This window comes from Emys orbicularis, chromosome 8 (genome assembly GCF_028017835.1).
Source record: "Emys orbicularis isolate rEmyOrb1 chromosome 8, rEmyOrb1.hap1, whole genome shotgun sequence".
In the NCBI taxonomy this organism is placed as follows: domain Eukaryota; kingdom Metazoa; phylum Chordata; order Testudines; family Emydidae; genus Emys; species Emys orbicularis.
In genome coordinates, this window is record NC_088690.1 from 18,660,001 (window position 1) to 18,687,333 (window position 27,333).

Below are 27,333 nucleotides of genomic sequence, written 5' to 3' on the forward strand. Positions count from 1 at the left end.
GACACATCAGTTACTCCTGCTAAAAGTCGTAGATGCCGAGGCTAGAAAGGACCATTGTGATCCTCTAGTCTGACTTTCTGTAATACTTAGGCCATAGAACTTCCTCAAAATAATTCCTAGAGCAGATCTTTTAGAAAAACATCCAAGCTTGATTTAAAAACGGTCAGTGATAGAGAATCCAGTACGACACTTGCCAAATTGTTCTAATGGTTAATTACTCTCACTGTTAAAATGTATGCCTTTTTCCAGTCTGAATTTGTCTAACTTGAACTTCCAAGCATTGGATTGCATTATACCTTTCTCTGCTAGACTGAAGAGCTCATTATTAAATATTTTTTCACCATGTAAATACTTACAGACTGAAATCAAGTCACCCTTTAATCTTCTCTTTAAGGTTAAGCTAAATGGAATTGAGCTCTTTGAGTCTATCTCTATAAGGCATGAATTCTAATCCTTTAATCATTATTGTGGCTCTTCTCTGAGCCTTCCCCAATTTATCAACATCCTTCTTGAATTATCAGCACTAAAACTGGACACAGTATTCCAGCAGCAGTCTCACCAGTGCCAAGTACAAAGGTAAAATAACCTCTTTACTCCAACTTGAGATTCCCCTGTTTATGGATCCTAGATTCACGTTAGCTCTTTTGACCACAATGGGTATGTCCACACTGCAGCTGGCCCATGTCCCAAGGCTCGGGCTGACATGGGCCAGCTGCAGGTTTTTAATTGCAGTGTAGACATACCCGGAATCACAGTGGGAGCTCACATTCAGCTGATCATCCACCATGACCTTTTTAGAGTCTCTGCTTTCCCAGGATAGAATCCCCTAACCTGTAAATAGTCTAGATTCTTTGTTCCTAGATGTATACATTTACATTTAGCTATATTAAAATGCCTATTGTTTATTGGGCCCAGTTTACCAAGCGAAGCAGATTTCTCTGAATCAATGACCTGTGGTCTTCATTATTTACTACTCCCCCAATTTTTGTGTCATCTGCAAACTTTATCAGTGATGATTTTATGTTTTCTTCCAGGGTTATTGACAAAAATGTTAAATAGGGTAGGGCCAAGAACCGATCCCTGCAGGACCCGACTGAAAACAGACCCATTTGATGATGATTCCCCGTTTTCACTTACATTGTGAGAACTATCAGTTAGCCAGTTTTAAATCCATTTAATGTGTGCCTTGTTAATTTTCTAGATTTTTTTAGTCAAAATGTTGTGGGGTACCAAGGCAAACATTTTAAAAAAGTCTTAAGTATTTTACATCAAGACTATTACTTTTATCAGACAAACTTGTAATCTCATGGGGAAAAAAAGATATCAAGTTACTTTGACAGGATCTAATTTCCATAAACCCATGTTGATTTGAATTAATTACATTACCCTTCTTTAATTCTTTATTATCCAGTGCTGTATCAGCCACTCCATTATCTTGCCCGGGATCGATGTCCGGTTGACAGGCCTAAAAGTACCCACGTCGTCCCATTTACGCTTTTTAAAAATTGGCACAACCTTAGCTTTCTCCCAGTCTGGTGAAACTTCCGTAGTGCTCCAAGACTGGCTAAAAATCAAAATTAAAAGTCCAGTGTGCTCCTGAGCCAGCTCTTTTAAAACTCTTGAATGCAAGTTATGTGGAACTGCTGATTTAGGTGTCTATCTTTAGTAGCTTCTGTTTAGACTGTCTCAGGCGGATGTTAATGGAAAGAGTGTTGTCATCACCATATGATGAAACTATATCATCTGTATTATATTGTAGTTATATTTTTTTTAAATCTTGAAAGCTAGGGAATTTTAAATTACAGTTTTTTATGAAAAACTAAGTTTGACAGTCTCTGTTTTGAGTAATAGTTGACTATGTAAAAATAATTTTGCATAATTTTACCACAAAAAAAATCCAGACCTCTTGTATAACGTTAACTCATGAAATAATCAAAATTGCTTAATTGTCAAGGTTTTTAGTGTGTTTTTTTTATCCAGAGCTGCCAAAAAGCTTAGCAAATGATGTTAGAGCCTCACAATATTCCTGCAAGGTGATCAGAATGTGAGATCATTTTACTGACTAGTGAAATGTAGCACCTCCAGCACAAAATGGAGCAGTTATGTAAAAGGAAACAACACTACAACACAACAGATTAAGACAGGAAGTGAAGAAGAATACAAGTTCAAAATGAAATTCAAGTGCTGTTTCCAAGCACTACCATGGAAAGCACTACCATGGAAAGAGGTTTGTTTAGCTACAGCCTGGACTGGAAATAAATCCTATTTTCAACTTGACCAAACACAATTTAATATTTATTTTTTCAGAACTTTCCTTCTTTGAGGCCTCACGCCAAAGTAGAGCAATCTCATTTTCATTTTATTTTTAAAAAACAAATGTTTCCAGTTCAAACCTTCATTGGAAGTAGCTATCATCTTGGCTCCTGGCCTCAACATGACCCCGGGGCTATCATTTACTACAGCTAGAGGTAATGAATGAATGTCTCAAATGTCTGCTGTGTTGTAGGGAATGGACTTTGTGAGAGACCATGAATTTGAACTGACCTAGTGATTAATGATGACATGCAGGCCTCCAACCTTGAACTTTCCATCAGTGGCCATGGTAGTTTGGTTGCAAGCATGGCCAAGGAGAATTCACTTGTTGAAGACTAGGGTGAGCATCCTGGAGAATAAATCGAGAGGTTAGAGGGGTTTGTAGGTCACCAGGATTTTTTTTTTACTGGGTACTGTTATGAGGACTTCCTATTGAAATGTTTTGCAGGAGGCTGTGGTTTGCTCCTTAACCACTTGTTGCACTCCTGCTCTGCCCCCTTCACCCCCCATCCTCCCTTTACTTGCCAAAGTAAGATAACTGCTAGTCAGCAGGCTTTTTTTACAGCTTCAATCTCCTGCACCTTTGTGTGTGATTGAAACAAGGTACTACTACAAAATAGGTTGTAGACTTAACTCATTAAGGTATCCTGAACTATACACAGGGCCCTTCATTTTCAGTTTTTATTTTATTAAATTTTTTCCAGGAATTTCTCGGTGTTTATTACTACAACATCAAAAACAGCTGAAAATTGGTGCAAAAAACTATTCATAATTTTTCTGGGTAAATATCGGGGTTTATTTTGGTGGATGGAAAAATGGGGGGAAATATTAAGTAGATTAATGCGTTGATGAATGGAATTCAATGTGGTTTGCTGCAGAACTAAAACAGAACTCAAACCACAATGCCACCTCTGAGTTTAAGAAAACAATATATCTCTAATCCCCAAATAAAACTTTGCATTTGAATAAACAGTTTACTGTTGTAGACTTTGAACTATTAGCCTATAAATATTTACATGTAATAACTGGGCCCAATATTTTAAAATATTTATAAATACTCATTGTCTTATGCGAAGTCCTTCAGTGTAATTTCCAAAAGTCCTACAGCAATCTTTTTAAGGAATCTTTTCCAAGGCCCGCTCTCTGCTAACAGCTTCAAATGCACCCAAAGGGGGGTGCACAAGAGAATCCTTAGGGGTGCGCGGCAGGACAACCGAGCGTCTTTTATTTATTTATTTATTTGCTTCGGCGCAGCAGGGGGTGCGTGCTCAAAATTTTTTTACTGATAGGGGTGCGCGATCAAAAAAGTTTGGAGACCACTGTTCTAGACTAATTCATAGCCTTACTTCAACAGGCAGGTATGCATATACACACAAACTAATGTATTATCGTAATGCATATATCTCATGCAATGTATTGTATTTTATTAGGAAAATGCAAGTTATTTTTTTATACATTTGAATGATACAAGAGTAGGGTGAAAATCTGGGAAAAAAACGAATAATACTTTTTGTAAAACCTGGGGTTTTTTCGGTAAAAATCTGTTACTGAAAACGAAGGGGCTTAACTATACACCATCACTGGTTAAAAGGCAGGGTGAAATCCTGGCTCTATTGATGTCAATGACAAAACTTCCATTGACTTCAACTGGGGAGGGGGAGTGGTCAAGATTTCACCCAGAGGGCTTTTGATGGAGTGAAGTGTCATCTGTGTAATTCAGGTGATGACTACGTATTTGTGGTTCCCAGCCAAGGCCTGGATTGTTGTCCTAATGCACCTATATTTTCTCTATTCCTGAACATGTAGCTATTTTGTAGACTAGCTTATTTGGCTACAGTGTTAATATATCTTAACCAATAAAGGTTCACGCCAAGATTGTATATCTCTGTTTGTGTCTCTTGCACTTCAAAACTGTATGGCCGTGCCTTACATGATAGGTTGTTACTGTTTCAGAAATGGACTTCCGACGGGGACTCTTTCTCTCATTTCTCATGGTCTCAATCCAGCAAAGCACTGCAGCAGGTGCATAACTTTACGCATACAAATAGTCCCATTGACTTCAATGTGTATTATAACATGCTTAAAGTTATACACATGTCTAAGAGCTTTGCTGTCCCAGCGCCCATGTGAGCCAGGGGTTGCTCTGAAAAAAAGGATTGTGGACTTTGGGCCATTGACTCCAATGAGAGTTAGACCAGGCCATCTTTGCACAAGCATGTACATTGTTGGAGCCATTGATTTTCTTATGTTTGCAATATGTGCTCTGACCTTATTGATGCTTTTTAAAAAACACATAAAGCGTTAATAAAATAAGAAACTGAAGGTTGAGGTAGGTGATATGTAATTCTAAATAAACCAGGCCAGGACTGCAAGGTTAGCACTTCTGCTCCTGTGAGAAGCATCATGGAATCTTGAATTACTACTTATCTCTCATCCAAAAGGCTGCACTTTCAGCAGTACAAAGAACGAGGAGTACTTGTGGCACAAGCAGTACAGTGATCTTTAAGAACATACTGGGGCATTGGTTTGGTATTAACTCAGAGGAGAAGACCACCCAAGCCCTGCCTCTCGTACAGGTACTGGCCTAGCTCATCTCTGTGTCTGACTTCTCTCTATCGGTTTAGAATGCAAGTTCCTTGAGCAGGGACTATGTCTTCCTTTGTCTTGGGCAATGCCAAGCACACTGTGCCTAACAAATAATGTACTAAAGAGCAATAATTTAAAAAACTTTCCTGAAAACGCCTCTTTTCTCTTATCCACAATCAATAAGTATAACTGAACCACAAAAAGTGCCCATGCCTACATTAAGTAACTGTATAATTGTACTGCTATAACCCTCATTCTAGGGAGGGGAAAAGCCATTGTAGACAAGTGACACCTTGTTTTGAACAAATTGGTCTAATGACCTTACAATGATCTGTTACCCCCATTTGGTTTGGAAAACATAGTGGGTAACTTTGAAACATTTGTCTCTTAGGGCTTTGTTTCCCACAAGGGTTTGCTTTTGTGTTGTGTGGTTTCCCCAAAAATATTTCCCACCACAGTTACCACGAGTAGCTCTGCCAATGGTAACAATGGGAAGCTTTGTGCGGATAGTGTTAAAATAGCATCAGCCACTTGAAGCCCTGCCTGCCCTAGTATTCCTTCCCTTGTAGCTGAACCAGTGATTGCAACAGTTGGCAATTTTTCACAGAGATGCCCAGTGTAGAGACAGGCTACTGTGGTCTGCTAGTGGAGAGTTTTACTGCCAGGCCTGAGGCAGCAGTTATTTAAAATCTCACAGGAAACTGGAAACAAAGCACTTACAGAGACAATAAAGAGTTCTTTAAAAATATGTCTTGTGATGTAACTGCTAAATTAGCTGCACTTCATTTACCATTCACTGAATGTTGCACAAATGTTTTACATTTAATTTTTTTTCTGACTTTGGCCGCCAGTATGTTTTATCTTCAGCAGAAAAAATGCCATCCAGTTTGAAAGCTGGATTCAGTTCTAGTCTGCCATTTCTAATTCTGGTTAGCAAAACCAATGTGCAAATGGTTGACTGCTTTGACTAACAGTCTGAGCCTGTATTATTCTTGATGAAGAGATACAGTGTTAACAATCACATTTATGTATGTTTGTGAAAGTAACTGCAGAATGTTGCTGCTGGGTTCACTTTAGTCTTCAGGAGCTGAGGAAACAACGCAGCAGTGTTAGTTTCTGTTCTGAGTTTAGAACCATTCCCCAAGTTTAAAAAACACCCCCCCCCCCCCCACACACACACACACACACTTCTTTTAGCTTCAAATTTTGCATGGTAAGCCTCAAAGTCCCATTCCACTCATCACTAAGATTATATGAATTGGGCGGCATCAGAAGCTGCCTTCTCCTTGCAAATTGGTTGCTGGTTTGTTTACTTTATCTATTCAAGGCCCTGAAAGCTTCAAAGCCATTGGTGAGTCAGGACATCTGTGCTGGAAAGTGCGTAAGTACATATAAAACCCAAAACCATGACTAGATGCTAAAGAGGTCAGGAGCTTTGGGAAGTTTCAGGTTAATCACACTAGCTGTTTTTGAGTTCTGTATCTTTCAAAAAGGAGAGTCTTAACTTTCTGAAAACTTCTGTTTGGGGAAATTGGGTTTTGTATTATAAAGACTTCCAGTTGTTTCACATACTTATCCACACAAAGCTAGAACAGGACTCTTCTGGAAACCATAAATATTTTGTGATATTAGTTTGGTATCCGCCAGCCCCTTGGAAGTTCCACATTAGCCCCTGCACATATGTAATCTCCTCTCTAAACTCCAATGTAAGTATCATCTATGTGCTCTGATGTTGAAGGGAAAGGGAAATTGATGCTCAAGTATAAGGAGTAGTGTGGAGAGGGTTCTGAATAGCAGATGATGGAGCTGGGTATGGTTCAGAAGACATATACAGTTGGGCTCTTATGTGGGTGTATATAGGAGTCCATACTGCAGACTTGAGAATTGTTTATTACCATGGCTTGTATTACCATAGCACCATGGAGACCTAGTCATGGTCCCGGACCCCATTGTGTTAGGTGCTGTACAAACACGGGAAAAAAAGAACGCACCTGAAGAAGCGTTTTTTTTTTTTTTTTTAACCCACGAAAGCTTATGCCCAAATAAATCTGTTAGGCTTTAAGGTGCCACTGGACTCCTCGTTCTTTTTGTGGATACAGACTAACATGGCTACCCCCTGATACTTGACAGGAAGAAAAAGACAGTCCTGCCCCAAAGAGCTTACAGTCTAAGAAAAAAGATAAGATAGAGACAGGTAGATGGGGGTATACAAGAGAACAATGAAACAATAACCCTCCTAAGAATTCATCAGTCTTTGTGGAGCTTATGATGTCTGCCAGAGTTTGTACATTTCACCGGTGTATAGCCCTATCAACAGAAGACAGGAGAACTATATGGGTGGGGGCGAATCAATGTCTGGAAATTCCAAGCTCAGGTTCCGTAAATAACATTAACTCTGCCTCTGTATCTTGCCATGGCCCACTTTATGGTGTATTATGCTTGAAGACTATGTGTAGGTGCTAAGATGCTTCAAAATGTTGCTTGTTGACTATAGTAGGAATGTCACTGAGGGAGGGACACATCTGTATTTGTTGAAAAAGAGACTGGATGTTTTAGCTGCTTCATTCAGGGAGGGTGAATGAGAAGGTTTTCTGGCTAGATTGGTATTCACTGTGTAATGGCAAAATTCTAGGGTAGCGTATGGGCTTCTATAGTAGGGGATATGTGGCTCATCACAGAACTAAAAATTAATGATAGCTTTTAGCTACAAGTGATCATGAATCTGATCACATTTATAATGTGCAAGCAGAACAAAGTCCAGACAAGCAATATGTATACATGGTGCTTTAATAGGGCCAATTTTCACAAAGCTGAAAAGAAATTATGAGCCAAATCAGTAGAGAGGAGGAATTTAATCAGAAAAAATGCAAATGATGATGGTGAATCTCATAAGAACACCTTACTAGATGCCCAAAACGCCACAGTCCCACAAGTGAGGGAAAAGGCTGTGCTCGTTAAAAAACTAACCTGATTTAGAGGGAAAGTGAAGGCAGCTATAATATATATATAACAAAAGGAAGAAAGTGGAAATTGATGGTGGTGAATATAGGTCAGAAGTTGGAAACTGTAGAGAATTGATAGGGGAAGCAAAGGGACACAGGGATAAGGCTATGGTTGGGATGCGGGGGGACAGTAAGACGGAGTTGTAAAAAATATATTAGGAACAGAAAGCATCCTGACAATGGTATTAGTCAATTACTGGATGGAAATGGTAGCATTATCAATAGAGGCGCAGAAAGAGCAGAAGTGTTCAATAAATGTTTCTGTTCTGTATTTGGGGGTAAAAACAAATGTTGTTCTTCTTTGAGTACTGTCCCTATGGGAGCAGCACTCTAGGTGCACTTGCATCCCATGTGCCTCAGATCGGAGATTTTAAGTGTCAGTGTTTGTTCGGCCCACACAATTGCCCTCTGCAGCCTTGTGCCCTGCACCGAGAATATATTGAGTTGTGTGGGCAAACTGCCCTCACTTCCTTCTCAACTGCCTCAGCATACCTCAACTGATTTTTTTCTCTCATTCTTAATATTTAGTTAGCATGAGTTGTTAGTTCCTTTTGTGTTACTTAGCTGTAGTAATTTTATAGTTTTTAAAAACAAAACAAAAAAACCTTAAAACAAAAAGATTTTACGTATACTTTCAGGATAAGGATCATTATCTCTCCACCTCTCTATTTCAATAGCCTGTCCTAATAACATTCCCATCACAGAAAGACACAAAGCTGTGACTTGGATGTCCACTCATACATTTGCTGAACACTATGCAGTCACTCATGCCTCAGCTTCTGATGCCATATTTGGCTCTCCTGTTCTGTCATCAATCCTAGACTTGACTCTGAAATCCCACCCCTCTGCAGAGGGTACTACTTGATAATCACCTCGAGTGGAGCACCCATAGGGATGAACCATACCACCTTGAAGAATGTAGGCTATGCTTGAAGAATAGGGAACTCTATCCTGGGAAGCACTGACTGAAAGAGATTTGGGGGACGTGGTGGATGATTAACTGAACATGAGCTCCCAGTGTGACGCTGTGGCCAAAAGAGCTAATGCGATCTTGGGATGCATAAATAGGGAAATCTTGAGTGGGAGTAGAGAGTTTGTTTTGCTTTTGTATTTAGCATTGGTGTGACTGCTGCTGGAATACTGTATCCAGTTCTTGTGTCCACGATTAAGGAAGAATGTTGATTAATTGGAGTGGGTTCAGAGAAGAGCCACAAGGATGATTAAAGGATTAGAAAACATGCCTTATAGTGATAAACGTAAAGAGCTCAATTTAGTTAGCTAAACCTTAAAGAAAATATTAAGGGTTATTGATTATGGTTGATAGGTATTTACTTGGGGAACAAACATTTAAAAATGGGCTCTTTAGTCTAGCAGAAAGGAATAACATGAACCAGTGGCTAGAAGGTGAAGCTAGTCAAATTCAGACTGGAAATAAGGCATACAATTTTGACACTGAACGTAATTAACCACTGGAACAATTTACCAAGGGTCGTGGTGGATTCTCCATCACTGACAATTTTTAAATCAAGATTGGATGTTTTTGTAAAAGATCTGCTCTAGGAATTATTTTGAGGAAGGTCTGTGGCCTGTGTTATATAGGAGATCAGACTAGATGATCACGATGGTGTCTTCTGGCCTTGGAATCTATGACTATTGGAAATATGAAAAGATACACTGAGTGGGTGCAAGGTCTGTCCAATATAAAAGTAAGGTATTCAGGGATACATAAGGAGGAGAATTAGGGTTGTTTGTGGAAACTTACCTCTAACTTTCCAGACTTTCAAATGTACGTATGTGTGCACAAAAAACCTAGAATGGTCTAGTGTGACTTTTAATAATAGTTATTGATGACCATTATTCAAGACTTATTGAGGAGTTTTTATGACTTTCATGTAAAAAAGGAAGTGCTGGAACACTCTTCTGGTACTATCATTCATAAGAATTCTAAAAAATAATAATAACGCCTGACTGGTGTTCTGCGGCGTTCCGGAGTGTACCGGCATGGCTCGAACCCTACTAAGACCTGGTGGAATTAGAGGGTGATCAGAGAAGAGTGACAAGACTGATTAGGGGATGGAAAAGCTTTCATATGAAGAGACTGAAAAGAATGGGATTGTGTACCTTAGAAAGAAGGTGATTAAGTGGGGACATAATAAAAGTATCTAAGATAATGAATGGTGTAGAACAGGTAGATAGGGAGCTTCTACTCTCCGTGTTACAAAACACAAGAACAAGGGCACGTGAAATTGAAAGACTGCAAATTTAAAACAGAAAAGGAAATACTTTGTCCATAATTTATCAAAATTTAAAAAACTGGATAACCACAAGAATAACCAAAGTGGTGGTGATTGATGCCAAGAAAAAAAAGTACTGGAAGGGAAATGAAACTTCACATTTCAGGATGTAAGACAATGTCTAACTATTAGATTAGAATGACACCTTCGTTTGGGGGAGGGGCACAGATAACCCCACATCTGCCTACTGTAGGGTTATTTGCACCTTTGTCAGAGGCATCTGGAGCTTGCTCCTGTTGTATGGACCTTGAGTCTGACCTAGCATGGCAATTCCTATGTTCCTAGAGCTGTTGTTGGACTGAGTGATGATGGGTCAGGACAAATAATCTTGAATGACCATCTCATTAAACACTTGTATAATTGTTCCTGTTCAAGTGAGCTAGGATTCTGCTGCCATCTGTTAAGCAGACTCAATTAAACAGCAAGGGGTGGGGAGAATAAAGTAAAGATGCTAATACATTGTGCAAACCGCACTGAGAATGCTCTCTCAAATATTTCTCTTTTTTTGTAAGTTTCTGGAATTTAAATTTACCTTTCAATCTGTGGAATCTCTTCAATTTCTTTTGGAAGTTGACTAAAGACACTTTTTCTGTTTAGAAAATTAAATAACACTATGTAAATGTTCACATGTGCTTTGTGCACTGGTTAAATAACAATAAAAGGCAAAAGGATCAGGGGATCTTATCTGTGAATTGCTCTATGATTTATTCTTTTCTCCAGTTGGTACAATCCTTAGTGCAGATTACTGGTTTAGATTCATTGTTGAAAATTGCACTTTGGCTAATAGGTTTCTTACTTTCCTTGCATAGTTTTAATAAAAATGAGAAAACTGAATGTTTGTACAGAGATGACTTTTTTTTTATTTTTGTAAGATTAAAATTCTCCTGATATGCAGAGGGAAATAATTTTTGCTCTTTGCTCTTTTTAAGTTTTGCTATAATAGCTCTATTATGTAGGAAATAGATATCTAAGTAATAGAATTGCTGGGAGAGGTAGAAGAGCAATTCGTCTGTAACCTGAAGGAAGGATCAGGGGATCTATGAATTGCTCCATGATTTATCCCTTTCTCCAACTGGTGGGATCCTAATTTAGTGTGGATTTCTGGTTTAATTCATTGTTGAAAATTGCAGTTTGGCTAACAGGTTTTTACTTTTCTTGTATAGTTTTAATAAAACTCAGAAAATTCTATGCCTGAAAAGAATATTTTAAAGAATTTGACTAAAATTGATCTTAACCCAAAATAGGCTTAAAATAAAAAAACTTTATTTCAGTGGCCAAATGAATGACTATAAGTAGTGATTTTTTTTGTAACTGTTCATAACATGCTCTCTCATTATTTTGATAGTTCATAAACACAGCTATATTTAAAGGCATAGGGGAAGGGTCAGCTTTGTATTAAGGACAGGAAGCTTCATTCTTGCTAGCTGACAGACTGTTTCCTTGTTGTTTCTTTTGATATCTGGAGATTAAATGCTATGTGGGGAGAAAAATTCAATTATTTAAAACATTTTGCATCAAAATGACACCCTTTAATGTATTTTTCTCTGATGTTAAATTTATCTTCTCATCTAAAGGGGGAAAAAATATGTTTGTAGTTTAAGTACCTGAGCAGAGCTTTTAACAAAAGTCTGGAAAGAAGAAGAAATCTGCATGTATGTCTTTAGAGTAGTCGCATTTTGCCTTTTTATCCTTCTAGGCTTCCTGGGACTTGTGAACTGAGGAGGTTTACTGCTGCCCTTCCAAATGATGCTCTCAAATTAAGAGTTCAAATTTCTGAAATTCCTAAAGTCCTCAAGAGGAAAAGGGATAAGGGAAAGTGATGGTCATAAGCCAAGATCTTCCAGAGTGCCTCTGCTGGCTGTGTATGCGTACATTCTGACTAAAAGCAAATAGGCCAGACTCTCACCTGGAAAACTCATGCAGTTGTTGAACAACTTCTTCTATTCAACTTCATTTGATTCAATGTTAAATGCCTTATGTAGCTCTAAATAATTCTGATTTCATATTGTTAAAACTTAGGAGATCTGAACGGTGAGTCTGGGACGTCTGTTTCAGACTTACTGCATTGCTGTAAACGTGAAGCATTCCATCAACTTCATGTCCTCCACCGTAGTGTCTCTGAATAGCTGTCATGGCACATATGTAGCCAGATAGGAACAGCTGGTATTCTTGCTGCTGCATTTCCATGCATTGGGCTCCATGTTGATGTATGCGATGTCCACTCTCTGGGTGAAATCCTGACCCTGTTTAAATCAATGGCAAAACTCCCATTGACTTCAGTAGAGCCAGATTTCACCCTCTTTTGTTTTTTCTTTTGTGTCATTGACGTTTTAGTGTCTTTGAAGTCTATAATGTAATCCCCAATGCTTCACTCTCTTCCCTATGTGATGCACTGAGGCTCCGGTAAATGGTAGAGAGGCTGCATTGCTAAAGTGCCATAGGCCATAAGTTTTTGTGGAGTAACTTCAGTTTAGATTGTGGTGGCGGTTGTTTACTTTTTTTCTTCTCAGAAGTAAAATGATAGGACAGGTGCATTAGCAAAAGTTTTAATCTGAGCCGTATTGGTTAAAGCCTTCAGTAAGGAGCAAAATGGCTACATATTGTACTGCAGCATTACTACAGGATTCTTAAATAAAGGAAAACATCACTGAAAAATGAGTCACTTTAATATGTATAAAAATCCCACAGTAATAATTTATTATGGCTTTTATTTTTTTTTTTAAGATATGCCCCTAAATATTAAACATAATTTAACATTAACATTCAAAGGGACAACTGGGTTTTTTAAAATTATTTTTCTAGCATTTAGTCATCTTAAAATTTTGACATAATATTTATTTAATCAACAATTTACTCCCTTTCCATTTCAGTTTTTTTCCCCCTTGTTGTTTCTGAAGTACAAACCAACAAGTTGCACCTCTGATGGTTGGCTTCTTTTTTTTTTTTTGCAAAGCACCCTGAGGTCAGGTATCTGGGTGAAAGCTGCTATATTCCAGCAATGAATGGCAAATATTTTAATTAATTTTAAAATTTCCCCCTCCCCAGCATGTGACAAATCTAATATATCAGGAATTCGTGTTCTAATAGAGCAAGGTTGGGGTGGGGCAAAGGACTGGGCAATCTATTCATTTATTTTCCCCATTAAAACTAAAATCAATCCCCATAGCTACATACAAGAGGGAAGATGACACCCCTGGGCAACTAAATGTATTAAACTGTGCTTCATCAGAAATAGTTGTAGTTTGTTCCTGAATGGTCTGCTGAGTGTATTGATGGTGTCATTCCATGTTCATCATGGTATTTGAAGTGGGGAATCTTCTAGGAAACGTTGAGAATATCTTCCCCAGGGACCTTTTTGTAAATACCTACCCATCAATTCCATCTGGTCCATCACAAAAGCAAAATGCTGCCCATTTGAAATATTTTTTTTTAGATCTGGGAATAAACCATCTGTGGCAGGGATTGTTTAGCAGTGCTCTGTTGAAAGTCAGAGGTGTACTCGCAGTATAAATGCCTAGCTGGAGCTATCCCAAGGAGAAGATGAACTCAGACGTTTTGAGAAGGTTTCCTTGCACCTTACTTTGAATTTGATGACAGAATTTAAACAAGGTGCTCCTGAGAGTCCTTGCCAGGATATAACTGCTGTTGGTGGTGATATAAAGCCTATGAAGGCTCCACACACACATACGAACATAAGAACGGCCATACTTGGTCAGACCAAAGGTCCATCTAGCCCAGTAGCCTGTCTTCTGACAGTGGCCAATGCCAGGTGCCCCAGAGGGAATGAACAGAACAGGTGATTCATTCCCTGTCGCCATTCCCAGCTTCTGGCAAACAGAGGCTAGGGACACCATCCCTGCCCATTCTAGCGAATAGCCATTGATGGACCTATCCTCCATGAGCTTATTTAGTTCTTTTTTGAACCCTGTTATAGTCTTGGCCTTCACAACATTCTCTGGCAAAGAGTTCCACAGGTTGACTGTGTGTTGTATGAAAAAATACTTCCTTTTGTTTGTTTTAAACCTGCTGCCTATTCATTTCATTTGGTGAACCCTAGTTCTTGTGTTTATGAGGAGTAAATAACACTTCCTTATTTACTTTCTCCACAGCAGTCATGATTTTATAGACCTCTATCATATCCCCCCTTAGTCGTCTCTTTTCCAAGCTGAAAAGTCCTAGTCTTATTAGTCTCTCTCGTCATATGGCAGCCATTCTATACCCCTAATCATTTTTGTTGCCCTTTTCTGAACCATTTCCAATTCCAATATACCTTTTTTTGAGATGGGGTGACCACATCTGCACGCAGTATTCAAGGGTGTACAATGGATTTATGTAGCGGCAATATGATATTTTCTGTCTTACTTATCCCTTTCTTAATGATTCCCAGCATTCTGTTCACTCTTTGGCTGCCGCTGCACATTGAGTGGATGTTTTCTGAGAACTATCCACAGTGACTCCAAGAACTCTTTCTTGAGTGGTAACAGCTAATTTAGACCCCATCATTTTCATGTATAGTTGGGATTATGTTTTCCAATGTGCATTATTACACATGTGCAAGATTGAATTTCATCTGCCATTTTGTTGCCCAGTCACCCGGTTTTGTGAGATCCTTTTGTAGCTCTTCGCAGTCTGCTTGGGACTTAACTATCTTGAGTAGTTTTGTATCATCTTCAAATTTTGCCACCTCACTGTTTACCCCTTTTTTGAGATTATTTATTAATATTTTGAATAGGACTGGTCCCAGTACAGACCCCTGGGGGACAGTTTATTTACCTCTCTCCATTCTAAAAACTGACCATTTATTCTTACCCTTTGTTTCCTATCTTTTAACCAGTTACCAATCCATGATAGGACCTTCCCTCTTATCCCATGACAGCTTACTTTGCTTAAGAGCCTTTGGTGAGTGACCTCATCAAAGGCGTTCTGAAAATCTAAGTACACTATATCCACTGGATCCCCCTTGTCCACGTGCTTGTTGACCCTCTCAAAGAATTCTGAAAGACCTTTGCTTTCCTACTCTAGAAACTTAAAGACTGGGATAGTAATTGCTGTTACACCAGCATCTTCTGACGTGGGGATATTCAATGCCAGTCTCACTTCCTAGCAGGCATACAAAATCAGGTCTCATTCTCGTGTCATCCAAACACAGAGACCCACCTTATAGCCTCTAGCCCACAGACTTTTGGATACAGGCAAAAGCCAACAACTGAGGATCAGAAATGAATTAAAAACTTGGAGAATGTGGAAAGAATAACTTTTTGAAAGAGCTTTATTATGTTAAATGTTTAGTATCTGTAAACAATTATAGTATTCAGAGGTACAGATTTTAAATAGGAAGCATAGATATTTTAAATTATACCAGTTGGATAAAATAGCAGAGGCTCTGCAAATAATATCCTGTATTTTTCTTTTTAAAAACATAAACATCTGCTTTACTTATTTAATTATAGAAGCATGTATTTTTCTTGCATAAACGTGGTTATCTTTAGCTAAAGTTGACAGTTTTAAAAACTGTTTTAAATGACTCATAATATGAAATCTGTCCTTTCCTAACATATTGCATTCTTATTGTTTTTTTCCCTTCAATATTGCTTGAAATCAGTATTATGCCAATGTTCCTTAAGCACCATTTCTGATTTTATTACAGCGGATATTCAACTCCTTTGTGTATACCGAAAAAATCTCAAATGGAGAAAGTGAAGTTCAACAGGTAAGGAAAAAATGGAATGTATAAAAATCCCTGGCTACCCGTTGGGTGAAAGTGTTGGGTTTTTAAAGGGACACAGTCAACTTAAATATCACACTTTTGTCTGAATTTATTTTATTGACTATTCTTACACATGAAATCAGAATGAACAATAACTGAAGGTTGTTTACTTTGTACCCATCTGGTAGCTTCGCTCTCCCCTGAATAGTAAGGCAATTTACTTCTCTGTACGGGTTTTTCACTCAGCAACAAGGGAGAGAAAAACATGTCTAGTATAGGCAGGACTTGGAGACAGATATAGTATTGACACTGCTTTCCTAAAAAAAAAAATTGACTAGATTTCAAGTTGACTGTGCCCTTTAAATAATCTTCATTTTAGGTGCATGTTTAGTGATCAGTAACACATTGGCATTGTATATGCAGTGTTGTGTACTTGTGAGCTTTCAAATTTAATCTCAGCCAAAGCTCATCTGATTTATGTGCAGATATATGATTAGCTTATTACATCTGTTTGCATCACTCAAATTTTTGTCTGTTTATTTAAAATAATAGAGTTGAAAATTCAACGTATGTTTGGGTTAAAAAAAATTAAATCTTGAGTTTAATATTAGGTAAGTGTGGGCCCCCACATTGGTTATTTCTATTTTAATACACTGCAGTGCATGAAACAAAGGTTATGTTTGGGTAAATGTAAGGCTAAAGAATCAGATTGAATGAAAAAGACAAACCTAAAATTCTAATTTTACTTTCAACTTGCTTATTCTCAGAACTCCATCTCATGCTAAATGTGATCAATTTTGATAGAAATGGCAAACATGGTTTTATGTAACTGATCTAGGGACTAGAACAAAGAACTGCCTTTTGATTCCCACTTAAGCCACTAACTCACTTATGTGACCTTTTGCAAGTAACTTGACCTCCTTAGACTCCATCAAACCTATTTTAACATTCAGTAAAAACAAAACTGCCTCAGAGCAGAGTTTTCCTAGGGGAAAAATGAATTGCCCTCAAAACATGCAAGTAATTTTTAATTTGGTGGCTGGACAGTTGTACTCTTTCAAGAGCATTCTACAACTTTGCATCAGCATATGCATTTAAATTGGATGTGCAGATAAGTAAACGAACTCTCCAAGTAACTACTGTAACTAAATTGAAGAAGCTATCAGACATAAATTGCTTTCCAGGGCAAAAAGTCAAAATAGAGATGGGCTTGAATTAAACTCTGGATTCAGATATAGTACACTCAAACTTTAGGCAAATTGGAATTTGAAATTGGAGCTCAGCCCTTCTCTAGTTCAAAGGAAATACAGTAATTTGGATATGGTTATGGTCATTCTTGGAGTTGAGTTAATATGTGGAAAATGGAATAATATAAGAAAAATTCTAGCAATTTTAGGTACTATTTAAAAAAAATCTTCAGTTTTAAGAATGTTATTCTTTGTTGGAGTTGAAATTAAAGTGCATAATATATCAGAGCTCAACTTTCATGCTTGTCTATGATAGTATGATTAGTGACCCAGGATGAAAAGTAGACTGTCAGATAAAAGAAATCATACATTTTAAAAATCACCCCAAGTGTAAGTAAGCCCAGCTTAGTTTATGAAAACTCAAAGATTGGTAAAAGGGAAATTTTACTCTTCATCTTTGGTGCTTCTTGTGTACTATTTGAATTCATGCAGGTTGGTGAAACTAGATTGACTGGTGTGATAACACTGTTCATAGGAATTGACAGGGGAGATTCTAGTCAATTATCCTGTCTCTGACAGTTACCAATACTAGACACTACAGAGGATGGTGGATAAACTCCGGCAGTGGATATTATGCAATAGCATGTGCTCTGTGGGAGAAGTTTTTTTTCCTAGTACCAGTTGAAGGTTGGGTTGTGTCCTGGATTGTAGATGATGTTGTTTATATGAATATCTAATCTTTTTAATGTATCCTGCTAAGCAGTTTGCCTCAATATTTTGTTGCAGTCAGTTCCATGCATTAAATGTGTTTGTAAACTTGCTGCCTTTCAATTCAGTTGGGGAGTCAGTTCCTTTGTGCTTGTAATATGAGAGAGGAGGGGGAAGTATGATAGGAGGGCCTTCTCTGTTCCATTTTCTATTTCCCCTGTAGAGCTCTGTACTGTCATCTAAGTCATCTTGTATTTGTAGCCTCTTTTAACTAAATTGTGTGGAAGATTTTCTCTGTTTCTAAGAATTTTCCTTATCCTTCTCTGGACTTCTTCTATTTCTGCTTTGTTTGTTTGTTTTTTAAGCTGAGGTGATCAGAACTGGACACAGTAATGAGGATCAGGATGTGCTATCCATTTGGTATAAAGGCCTTGAATTAGTTTCAGTATTATTCTCTATCCCATTCCTAACAGAGCATTCTCAAATTGCTGCTTTTTTAGACTATTATTGTGACTCAACTCGATCAGAGGTTTTTAGGGAGCTGTCCCCAATGACACGCCAGTCTCATTATATCACTGGTCTGTGTGTATAAAAATATTTTTTTCTTGAGTGATTACAGGTAATTGTGAACCCACCTATGTGTTTGAGAAGTTCAAATTATTTCTTCCCAAGTGCATTACCACTAAATTTCTAAACTACATTTCATTGTGTTGCCTAATTGCCTAGGTTGGATTCACTTTTCTGTTAATATTTCAGCAAAATATTTGTATATAAATAAAATTTTAAAAATTTCAATTAACATTAGGTCTTAACAAATCCGTTTGTTCTAACTAAATATATTTTTTTATCCTAAACTACCTGACTGTTTCCCTTTCTAAAATTTAATTACTCATTGCGATATGCAGCATTGTTCCCAAAGAAACCATGGCAACAGTGTTGCGGAAACAAAATAATAATACCAACAAAGAGCTGAGGACATTTCTAATTTATTTAATTCACTGGTGTTTTATGCACTAAGGTTTACTTTTGTTTTGTTAGGAATTTAGTGTACTTACTATAGCTGCATCCATCCGTATTATATATCTAAATATCGTACAACTATCCAAAACATACAAAAATTCACACTACTTTCTCATATTTGTACAAAAAATGGCTTTTTGTCATTAGGGACATAAAAAGGGCTCAGTGATTATACTGTCCCTAAAAGAGATCTCTCGTGTCATAGTATCAAACCTATATACTAGTGAGGACTAGTAATTAAGTTTATAGTACTGTTCATTGTCTGGAATTTTCAGAAATATTGCCAGTCATGTTTTTTGGTAGGTTCCTAATTTTTTCTTGAAGGAAGTTGAATGCATATTGGTAATATAGTATTTTAAAAATACTGGATTAATAATGGATTCTAAAGTTTTCATATTACTACTAGTCTTAAATTAACATACTGTACATTAATATTTAAACCAATTTAAAGGGCTATGTTAATTATCACAGTATAATATTTGGATTGAACCTGGTGCCACACCATATTCTATTTGTATAAACATGCACAGAATCACTGGTGGTGAAGATTAATGTTAAAATCTTGGATTTAAAAAGCTACTCTGTTACCACTAGGTTTTAAAAAAATTATTGCCCTCTGAGATTACATTTTAAACTCAAGGGTCATTGGTTTTCACTACAGACAACCATGAAGGCTGTGAAGTAAATAAGATGGGGGCAGGCAGAGAGGAGCTTGTGCTTAACTCAGGAGAGCGGGGAGGAGGGAAAGGAGGGAAAGAACCTTGTATATTCTTCCAGTTTAGATACAGTGGAACTTATTGTGATGGTTTCCCCCCTGGGGTGCCACCTGGAACTGAGGTACCACTGAGCCCTCTGACTCACCAGCCTGGGTTTCCACTCACACGGTGCTGCTGTGACAAGCTGTAGACCACTCCTGGTCCTATACTCCCACCAGCATTCGCACAGGCAGGGACACATCCAGCTGCAGTTACATGAGGTTGACCAGCCACTACATGAACCAACAATAGAGAGACTACAGTTAAGATATCACCAGCTTCTGAGCCTAGGAGCCCAGAGCTGTACTGTCCTGCCCTGGCCGAAACCCTGACCAGTATGAATTTATTACCCAGTTTGCCCCCCTCTCAATGTGGAGAGGAATATGCAACAAGCCTGTGTTAAACCAAGCTGAGACTCTTCTCCAGACACTTCACTTAAAGGCACACTGGTTTAGATGAAAACATAAAACAAGTTTATTATCTACAAAAGATGGATTATAAGTAGGGCCCTACCAAATTCATGGCCATGAAAAACGTGTCACAGACCGTGAAATCTGGTCTTTTCCCATGAAATCTGGTCTTTTGTGTGCTTTTACCCTATGGTATGGGATGAGATTTTGAAAAGTGAGTAGTGATTTGGTGGCCTTAGTTTTTGGATGCCCAAATTGAGACACCTTAAAAGGGACTGCTTTTTCAGAAAGTGCTGAGGCAAACTCTCGACGGATAGGCCATAAGATGTCTTAGGTTGGGCATCCAAAAATGGAAGCAACCAAAAATCATTAGTTGCCTTGAAAAATCTGTGCCATACTGTATATGGTATTAGAAAGAATGTGGCTTATTGTGCAGTCCATTGTAAAGAAATTTGTTTCTGTATGAGCATGCACAAATGTGTGTGCTTGTGTGCAACATGTCCAGAATGGGGCAATTGTCATGGTAAGTTGAAGTTTTAGTCCTTAAATCATCTTGACGTTGGTAAAGAAGGGCTCACTGGCTTTAATTTAAAGTTGCAGAATAATATCTTTCACTACCATTTCTGGGTGGTCTGCACACCACATAAAAGTCACATGGGCTAAATTATACATATCAGATGGCTTTTGAAAGTAAAAAGTGTGCTTGGGAAATTCAGAAACTGAAGTGGCTCTTCTTTATTGATGCCTTCATTACACTTTTTTTTACTTGAGAGAAAAAAAACACACTAGCTTAAATCCCCTTCACAGATGCACACATTAACTCTAGACATTTATTTATATCTACTTAAACATTGTAAGTAGTGTGATGAGTACTTAACTGTCACAGAAGAAAAATGGGGCCACAATAGAGTATAATTACTGTGGTTAAAAGCTCAATATTGAAGTGGATAGAAGAATAATTGAGCACTTCTGTTTTATTAATAACTTGGTCTTTCAGTCCTAATGAATCATGAGTAGTATAACTGGAGTTTTATGAGTAAGAGCGATACATCCAACTGAGCATCTTGAACAAATGCAAATAAAATGTAAGCAAATTAAATCCCCTATGACTGGCTCCTTTTTTTTTTTTGGTCAGTCATTAACTTTTTCTTACCAACTGATGCCCGAAGGCAATTATTTATAGTTTTCTGGAAAGCCACTCAATTTTTATTTAAAAAACAAAACAAAAAACACCATGTAAACAATGACGTCTAGGGAACAGAGAGGGAAAAACTACAGCTGTTGGCCTTAAGCACCAGAGATTAATACAATCAACTGTCTTTATGCCACACAAGGAGTGGTTTTAAGTTTAAAACTTTAGACCCTTTGTGCTCTCAAAATCTAGAGCTGTCTATTTCTTAAGAGTAATCTGTACAGTAGGATTCCATGTCATTCTGTGTGTCACTCTGAAACATAGAATGTCTGAGTCCATGAGAAGCGATGGATAAAGCTACAAGCATAGTTGAGAGCACTTTTTGTTCAGAATATCATAATGTTCAATCATCACTGGGATTCACAGTCTGTTACTATCTGGTTATTAAGTTCTGACCCACTTTTACTACTAGTGCCATATAACCTTTTCCACGTTGAAGTAAGTATTTGCACCATAGATGTGGGGCCTGGTGTCAGTGACTTCCCTATAAAGAGAGTTTGAATCTTAACTGAGTTACATGCATTAAGATAGTTTTAATATTCTAGCCATCAGACTGAGAGGAAAGGAAGGTAAGAATAAGCATTTCTTCAAATGGGTGGTTTAAGTCACACATGACACAGGAAATATTCTGGGGAGAGTAGAAGAATTTGCAGATGAGAGTGGAGAGCATCTGTTCAAGATTATGAGACATCAAGGTTCCTGATAGTTCAGAGAATGTAAGTTTAGAATCCAAAGTCAAAGATGCATAATGATAGTTTTGACTGAACAATTTTTTTGATCAATTTAAGATATGTTGAATTGAAGGAAGTTAGGACAGGCCCAAGAGTTTTTTGAATAGCTTGACAGAAGTGAATTGAAGAAAGCGTAAAGGGGATATAGCATCTGAACTTTGGACTCACCCTCTATCCCCCCTCCCCTTTCCCACCCTCAACAAGCCAACCTTCAAACCTACCTTCCTCTGTAACTATTGCTCAGTCTCCCCTCTTCTTTTCTTTTTAAGCTCAAAACTCCTTGAGTGAAAAGTTTTTACAATAGCTGCCTCAAATTCATATCCCCCAACTCTGTCCTGGATCCCTTCCAGTCTGGCTTCTCTCTCCCTGTCACTGATACTACTCACCAAGGGTTTAATGATTTCAAAGTCCTCAAATCTGGCCAGGTGTACTCGTTCTTCTCTGTGACTCCCCTGCTGCTTTTGACACTGTTGACCACGCCGTTTTTCGTGGCAACTTATTCTCCTTTGTCTTTTTTGTGACACTGTCCTCTCCTAGTTCACCTCCTCCCTCACTTTAGTTCCCATAGTGCCTCCTTTACTGGATCCATCTAGTCTATGCATTTGTATGAACCCTCCTTATAGCAGTATCTGATCCCCTCCTATTTTCACCTAGAAATAATCTCTCTCCACCTTCCTTTGCAGCTTCTTGTGTGGAGTTTGATGATGGTGATGGTTGGGGCTTTGTTTGTGAATTTTTTATTGAGGAAAAGCTAAGTCAAAGAGGAGAGGAGTTTTGTATTTTGTATTGAACGCAATGTGTGGTGTTGCTTTTCTGGTAGTGAGTTTCATAGCCTAGGTTCTCCTCCTTTCTCGCAGTGTCTGAGTTTTCCACAAATTCCTGTCCTAGGCCCTCTCTTCTTCTCCCTCTACATCTTAACTTTGGGTGATTTCTTTTGATCACATAACTTCAACTGCCATTTCTACCTTCCCTGACCATTCATAAATGTGCCTCTTCATTCCTGATCTGTCTCCATCCATTCAGTCTCTGTTTCTTTGGCCTCTCCTGATCCCTTGCCATTAAATTAAACTTAACCTAGCTAACACAGAACTCCTTGCTTTCCTCTCAAGCCCTCTCCGCTCCCTTCATTTCCTATTACTCTTGCACAGCCAGGGGAAAATTAGCTAGAGGAGGGGTCAAGCAGTGAATTGTAAACTCTTGTTTGTCACTCTTTTATACGCCTGTGCCCCAAATACCTTGTCTCTGCTGCTCAGGTGGATAGTGATTGCCCAGCAGGAGTAGCAGAGTGATATGGGCTAGCTTATGCTCTGCTGTTGATTCTGCTGTCACAACTTGGTAAGATCAAGGTGTTTTATGGAGGTTACAGTTCACTTAAGATTTTTAATGAAATTCTGAGCCCACAAAAATTGAAGGAGTTCTTTATGCTTTTTCCTCCATTGTATAAAGTTATTCTGTGTGAGATGCTGTTAAATAAGCAGGTCCATATGAAAAGATACACGAGTTCTGTTTGCATAGATTTTCTAGGACAGGGCTGCAGGGATAACTGACATGGGCATTCCCTTTGATGCATATTACAGAAGTAGCATTTAGCAATTTTACATACAACAACTTGTATCAATGGCTTGTGAAAAGGGTCAGGAAGTGTCACTGTTATATAAACAAGTCACCATGTCAGACTTATTATAGCACTAAGCTCTACAGAAGATGTTAGCATGGTTCCATAGGATACATTACAACTGAGAGAGAGCAGACATTCCCTAGATCTTCTGTTTTGCAATCCAGCCTGTCATCAGAAAGGGCATGAGTAGCTTTCCTAAATCCAACAGAGAGTTAAGAAAGATATCGGATACAATTTGGCAAGAGAACATACAAAACACCTCCTGAGGAGGATATAATAAAATTGTTGTGGTTGAAACAAATACCCTCATTTCTCTATTTTGAATCATAGAATCTTAGGAATATCAGGGTTGGAAGGAACCACAGGAGGTCATCTAGCCCAATATCCTGCTCAAAGCAGGACCAATCCCCAACTAAATCATCCCAGCCAGGGCTTGGTCAAGCCTTAACTTTATAACCCTCTAAGGAAGGAGATTCCACCACCTCCCTAGGTAACCCGTTCTAGTTCTTCACCACCCTCCTAGTGAAAAAGTTTTTCCTAATATCCAACTTAAACCACCTCCACTGCAACTTGAGACCATTGCTCCTTGTTCTGTTATCTGGTACCACTGAGAACAGTTAGATCCATCCTCTTCGGAACCCCCTTTCAGGTAGTTGAAAGCAGCAATCAAATCCCCCCTTGTTCTTCTCTTCTGCAGACTAAACAATCTCAGTTCCCTCAGCCTCTCCTCATAAGTCATGTGCTCCAGTCCCCAAATCATTTTTGTTGCCCTCTGCTGGACTCTTTCCAATTTCTCCACATCCTTCTTGTAGTGTGGGGCCCAAAACTGGACACAGTACTCCAGATGAGGCCTCACCAATGCCGAATAGAGGGGAATGATCACTTCCCTCAGTCTGCTGGCAATGCTCCTACTTATACAGCCCCAAATGCCGTTAGCCTTCTTGGCAACAAGGGCACACTGTTGACTCGTATCCAGCTTCTCGTCCGTTGTAACCCCTAGGTCCTTTTCTGCAGAACTGCTGCCTAGCCACTCGGGCCTTGGCTACACTCGCAGATTCACAGCGCTGCCGCGGCAGCGTTGCCACGGCAGCGCTGTGAAGCGCAAGTGTAGTCGCGCCGCCAGCGCTGCGAGAGCTGTCTCGCAGCGCTGCAGGTACTCCACCTCTCCGAGGGGAATAGCTTGCAGCGCTGCGAGGGAGCATGCAGCGCTGCAGGCGCTGATTACACTGGCGCTTTACAGCGCTGCACTCGCTGCGCTCAGGGGGGGTGTTTTTTCACACCCCTGAGCGCAGCAAGTGCAGCGCTGTGAATTGCCAGTGTAGCCAAGGCCTCGGTCCCTAGTCTGTAGTAGTGCATGGGATTCTTCCGTCCTAAGTGCAGGACTCTGCACTTGTCCTTGTTGAACCTCATCAGATTTCTTTTGGCCCAATCCTCTAATTTGTCTAGGTCCCTTTGTATCCTATCCTTACCCTCCAGCGTATCTACCACTCCTCCCAGTTTAGTGTCATCTGCAAACTTGCTGATAGTGCAGTCCACGCCATCCTCCAGATCATTAATGAAGATATTGAACAAAACTGGCCCCAGGACCGACCCTTGGGGCACTCCGCTTGATACCGGCTGCCAACTAGACATGGAGCCATTGAGCCTGACGATCTAGCCAGCTTTCTATCCACCTTATAGTCCATTCATCCAGCCCATACTTCTTTAACTTGCCGGCAAGAAAACTGTGGGAGACCGTATCAAAAAGCTTTGCTAAAGTTTCTAAATAGTCCTGAACCACTTCTTTCTCCACAGAGGGCTGGTCACCTCCTCCCCATGCTGTGCTGCCCAGTGCAGTAGTCTGGGAGCTGACCTTGTTCGTGAAGACAGAGGCAAAAAAAGCATCAAGTACATTAGCTTTTTCCACATCCTCTGTCACTAGGTTGCCTCCCTCATTCAGTAAGGGGCCCACACTTTCCTTGACTTTCTTCTTGTTGCTAACATACCTGAAGAAACCCTTCTTGTTACTCTTAACATCTCTTGCTAGCTGCAACTCCAAGTGTGATTTGGCCTTCCTGATTTCACTCCTGCATGCCTGAGCAATATTTTTATACTCCTCCCTGGTCATTTGTCCAATCTTCCACTTCTTGTAAGCTTCTTTTTTGTGTTTAAGATCAGCAAGGATCTCACTGTTAAGCCAAGCTGGTCGCCTGCCATATTTACTATTCTTTCTACACATCGGGATGGTTTGTTCCTGCAACCTCAATAAGGATTCTTTAAAATACGGCCAGCTCTCCTGGACTCCTTTCCCCCTCATGTTATTCTCCCTGGGGATCCTGCCCATCAGTTCCCTCAGGGAGTCAAAGTCTGCTTTTCTGAAGTCCAGGGTCCGTATTTTGCTGCTCTTCTTTCTTCCTTGTGTCAGGATCCTGAACTCGACCATCTCATGGTCACTGCCTCCCAGGTTCCCATCCACTTTTGCTTTCCCTACTAATTCTTCCCTGTTTGTGAGCAGCAGGTCAAGAAGAGCTCTGCCCCTAGTTGTTTCCTCCAGCACTTGCACCAGGAAATTGTCCCCTACACTTTCCAAAAACTTCCTGGATTGTCTGTGCACCGCTGTATTGCTCTCCCAGCAGATATCGGGGTAATTGAAGTCCCCAATGAGAACCAGGGCCTGTGATCTAGTAACTGCTGTTAGTTGCCAGAAGAAAGCCTCATCCCCCTGGTCTGGTGGTCTATAGCAGACTCCCACCATGACATCAGCCTTGTTGCTCACACTTTTAAACTTAATCCATAGACTCTCAGGTTTTTCTGCAGTTTCATACTGGAGTACTGAGCAGTCATACTGCTCTCTTACATACAATGCAACTCCTCCACCTTTTCTGCCCTGCCTGTCCTTCCTGAACAGTTTATATCCATCCATGCTAGTACTCCAGTCATGTGATTTATCCCACCAGGTCTCTGTTATTCCAATCACATCATAATTCCTTGACTGTGCCAGGATTTCCAGTTTTCCCTGCTTGTTTCCCAGGCTTCTTGCATTTGTGTATAGGCACTTAAGATAATTCGCTGATTGTCCTGCTTTCTGGGTATGAGGCAGGAGTCCTCATCTCTTACGCTCTCCTGCTTGTGCTTCCTCCCGGCATCCCACTTCCCCACTTACCTCAGGGCTTTGGTCTCCTTCCCCCGGTGAACCTAGTTTAAAGCCCTCCTCACTAGGTTAGCCAGCCTGCTTGCGAAGATGCTCTTCCCTCTCGTCATTAAGTGGAGCCTGTCTCTGCCACATGGGAACTTTTTTTTCACAACAGCTGATAATTGAACTAGATGTATTTTCCTTCTAACATCCAAAATTTGTTCCTTCTTTCTTCCCCCACTGAAGAAATTTCACTAAATAATAATGTCTTTAATGAGATTGGCTCTTTGAGCCATTTTGACTTCATACCTCTTTTAAAAATCAGTTATGTTCATGCTTGGTTTTCCATATTGCATTCCAAACTCATTCACTGTGTAAGAATGCAGAACATAAAACGTTGTTCTAAAAATCTCAGTAAAGGATATAAATCATGCATGACCCAACCAAAGTAAATTAGACACTGGGTGAAGCTCATGGACCTTGGGAGAATTAGTTTTAGGGATCAGATGTCCAGTTTACAGGCCAAGTTGGCTTGTTGGGGAACAAAGGGAACAAAACAACACATGCACACAGCATAAAAATCCCAGAGAATCAGTCCTTGAAGCCTTCTTCATTGGAGTTTCAGCTTATGGATTCCATTGTAGCTGGGGTTCTTGTTCCACATTCAAACTGAAGTCTGGCAGTTCTGGCCCCTACGT

General features: G+C 39.3%; 1 protein-coding gene across 1 annotated transcript in view; it reads left to right on the plus strand.

Annotated features, from left to right (window-relative positions):
• The window catches only part of CACHD1 (cache domain containing 1), a 194,650-nt gene that overhangs the window by 59,052 nt on the left and 108,265 nt on the right, over nt 1-27,333 (plus strand). The window contains exon 2 of the mRNA XM_065409688.1: nt 15,843-15,905. Coding sequence (XP_065265760.1) covers nt 15,843-15,905 — 63 coding nt within the window. The remainder of the gene's footprint in view (nt 1-15,842; nt 15,906-27,333) is intronic.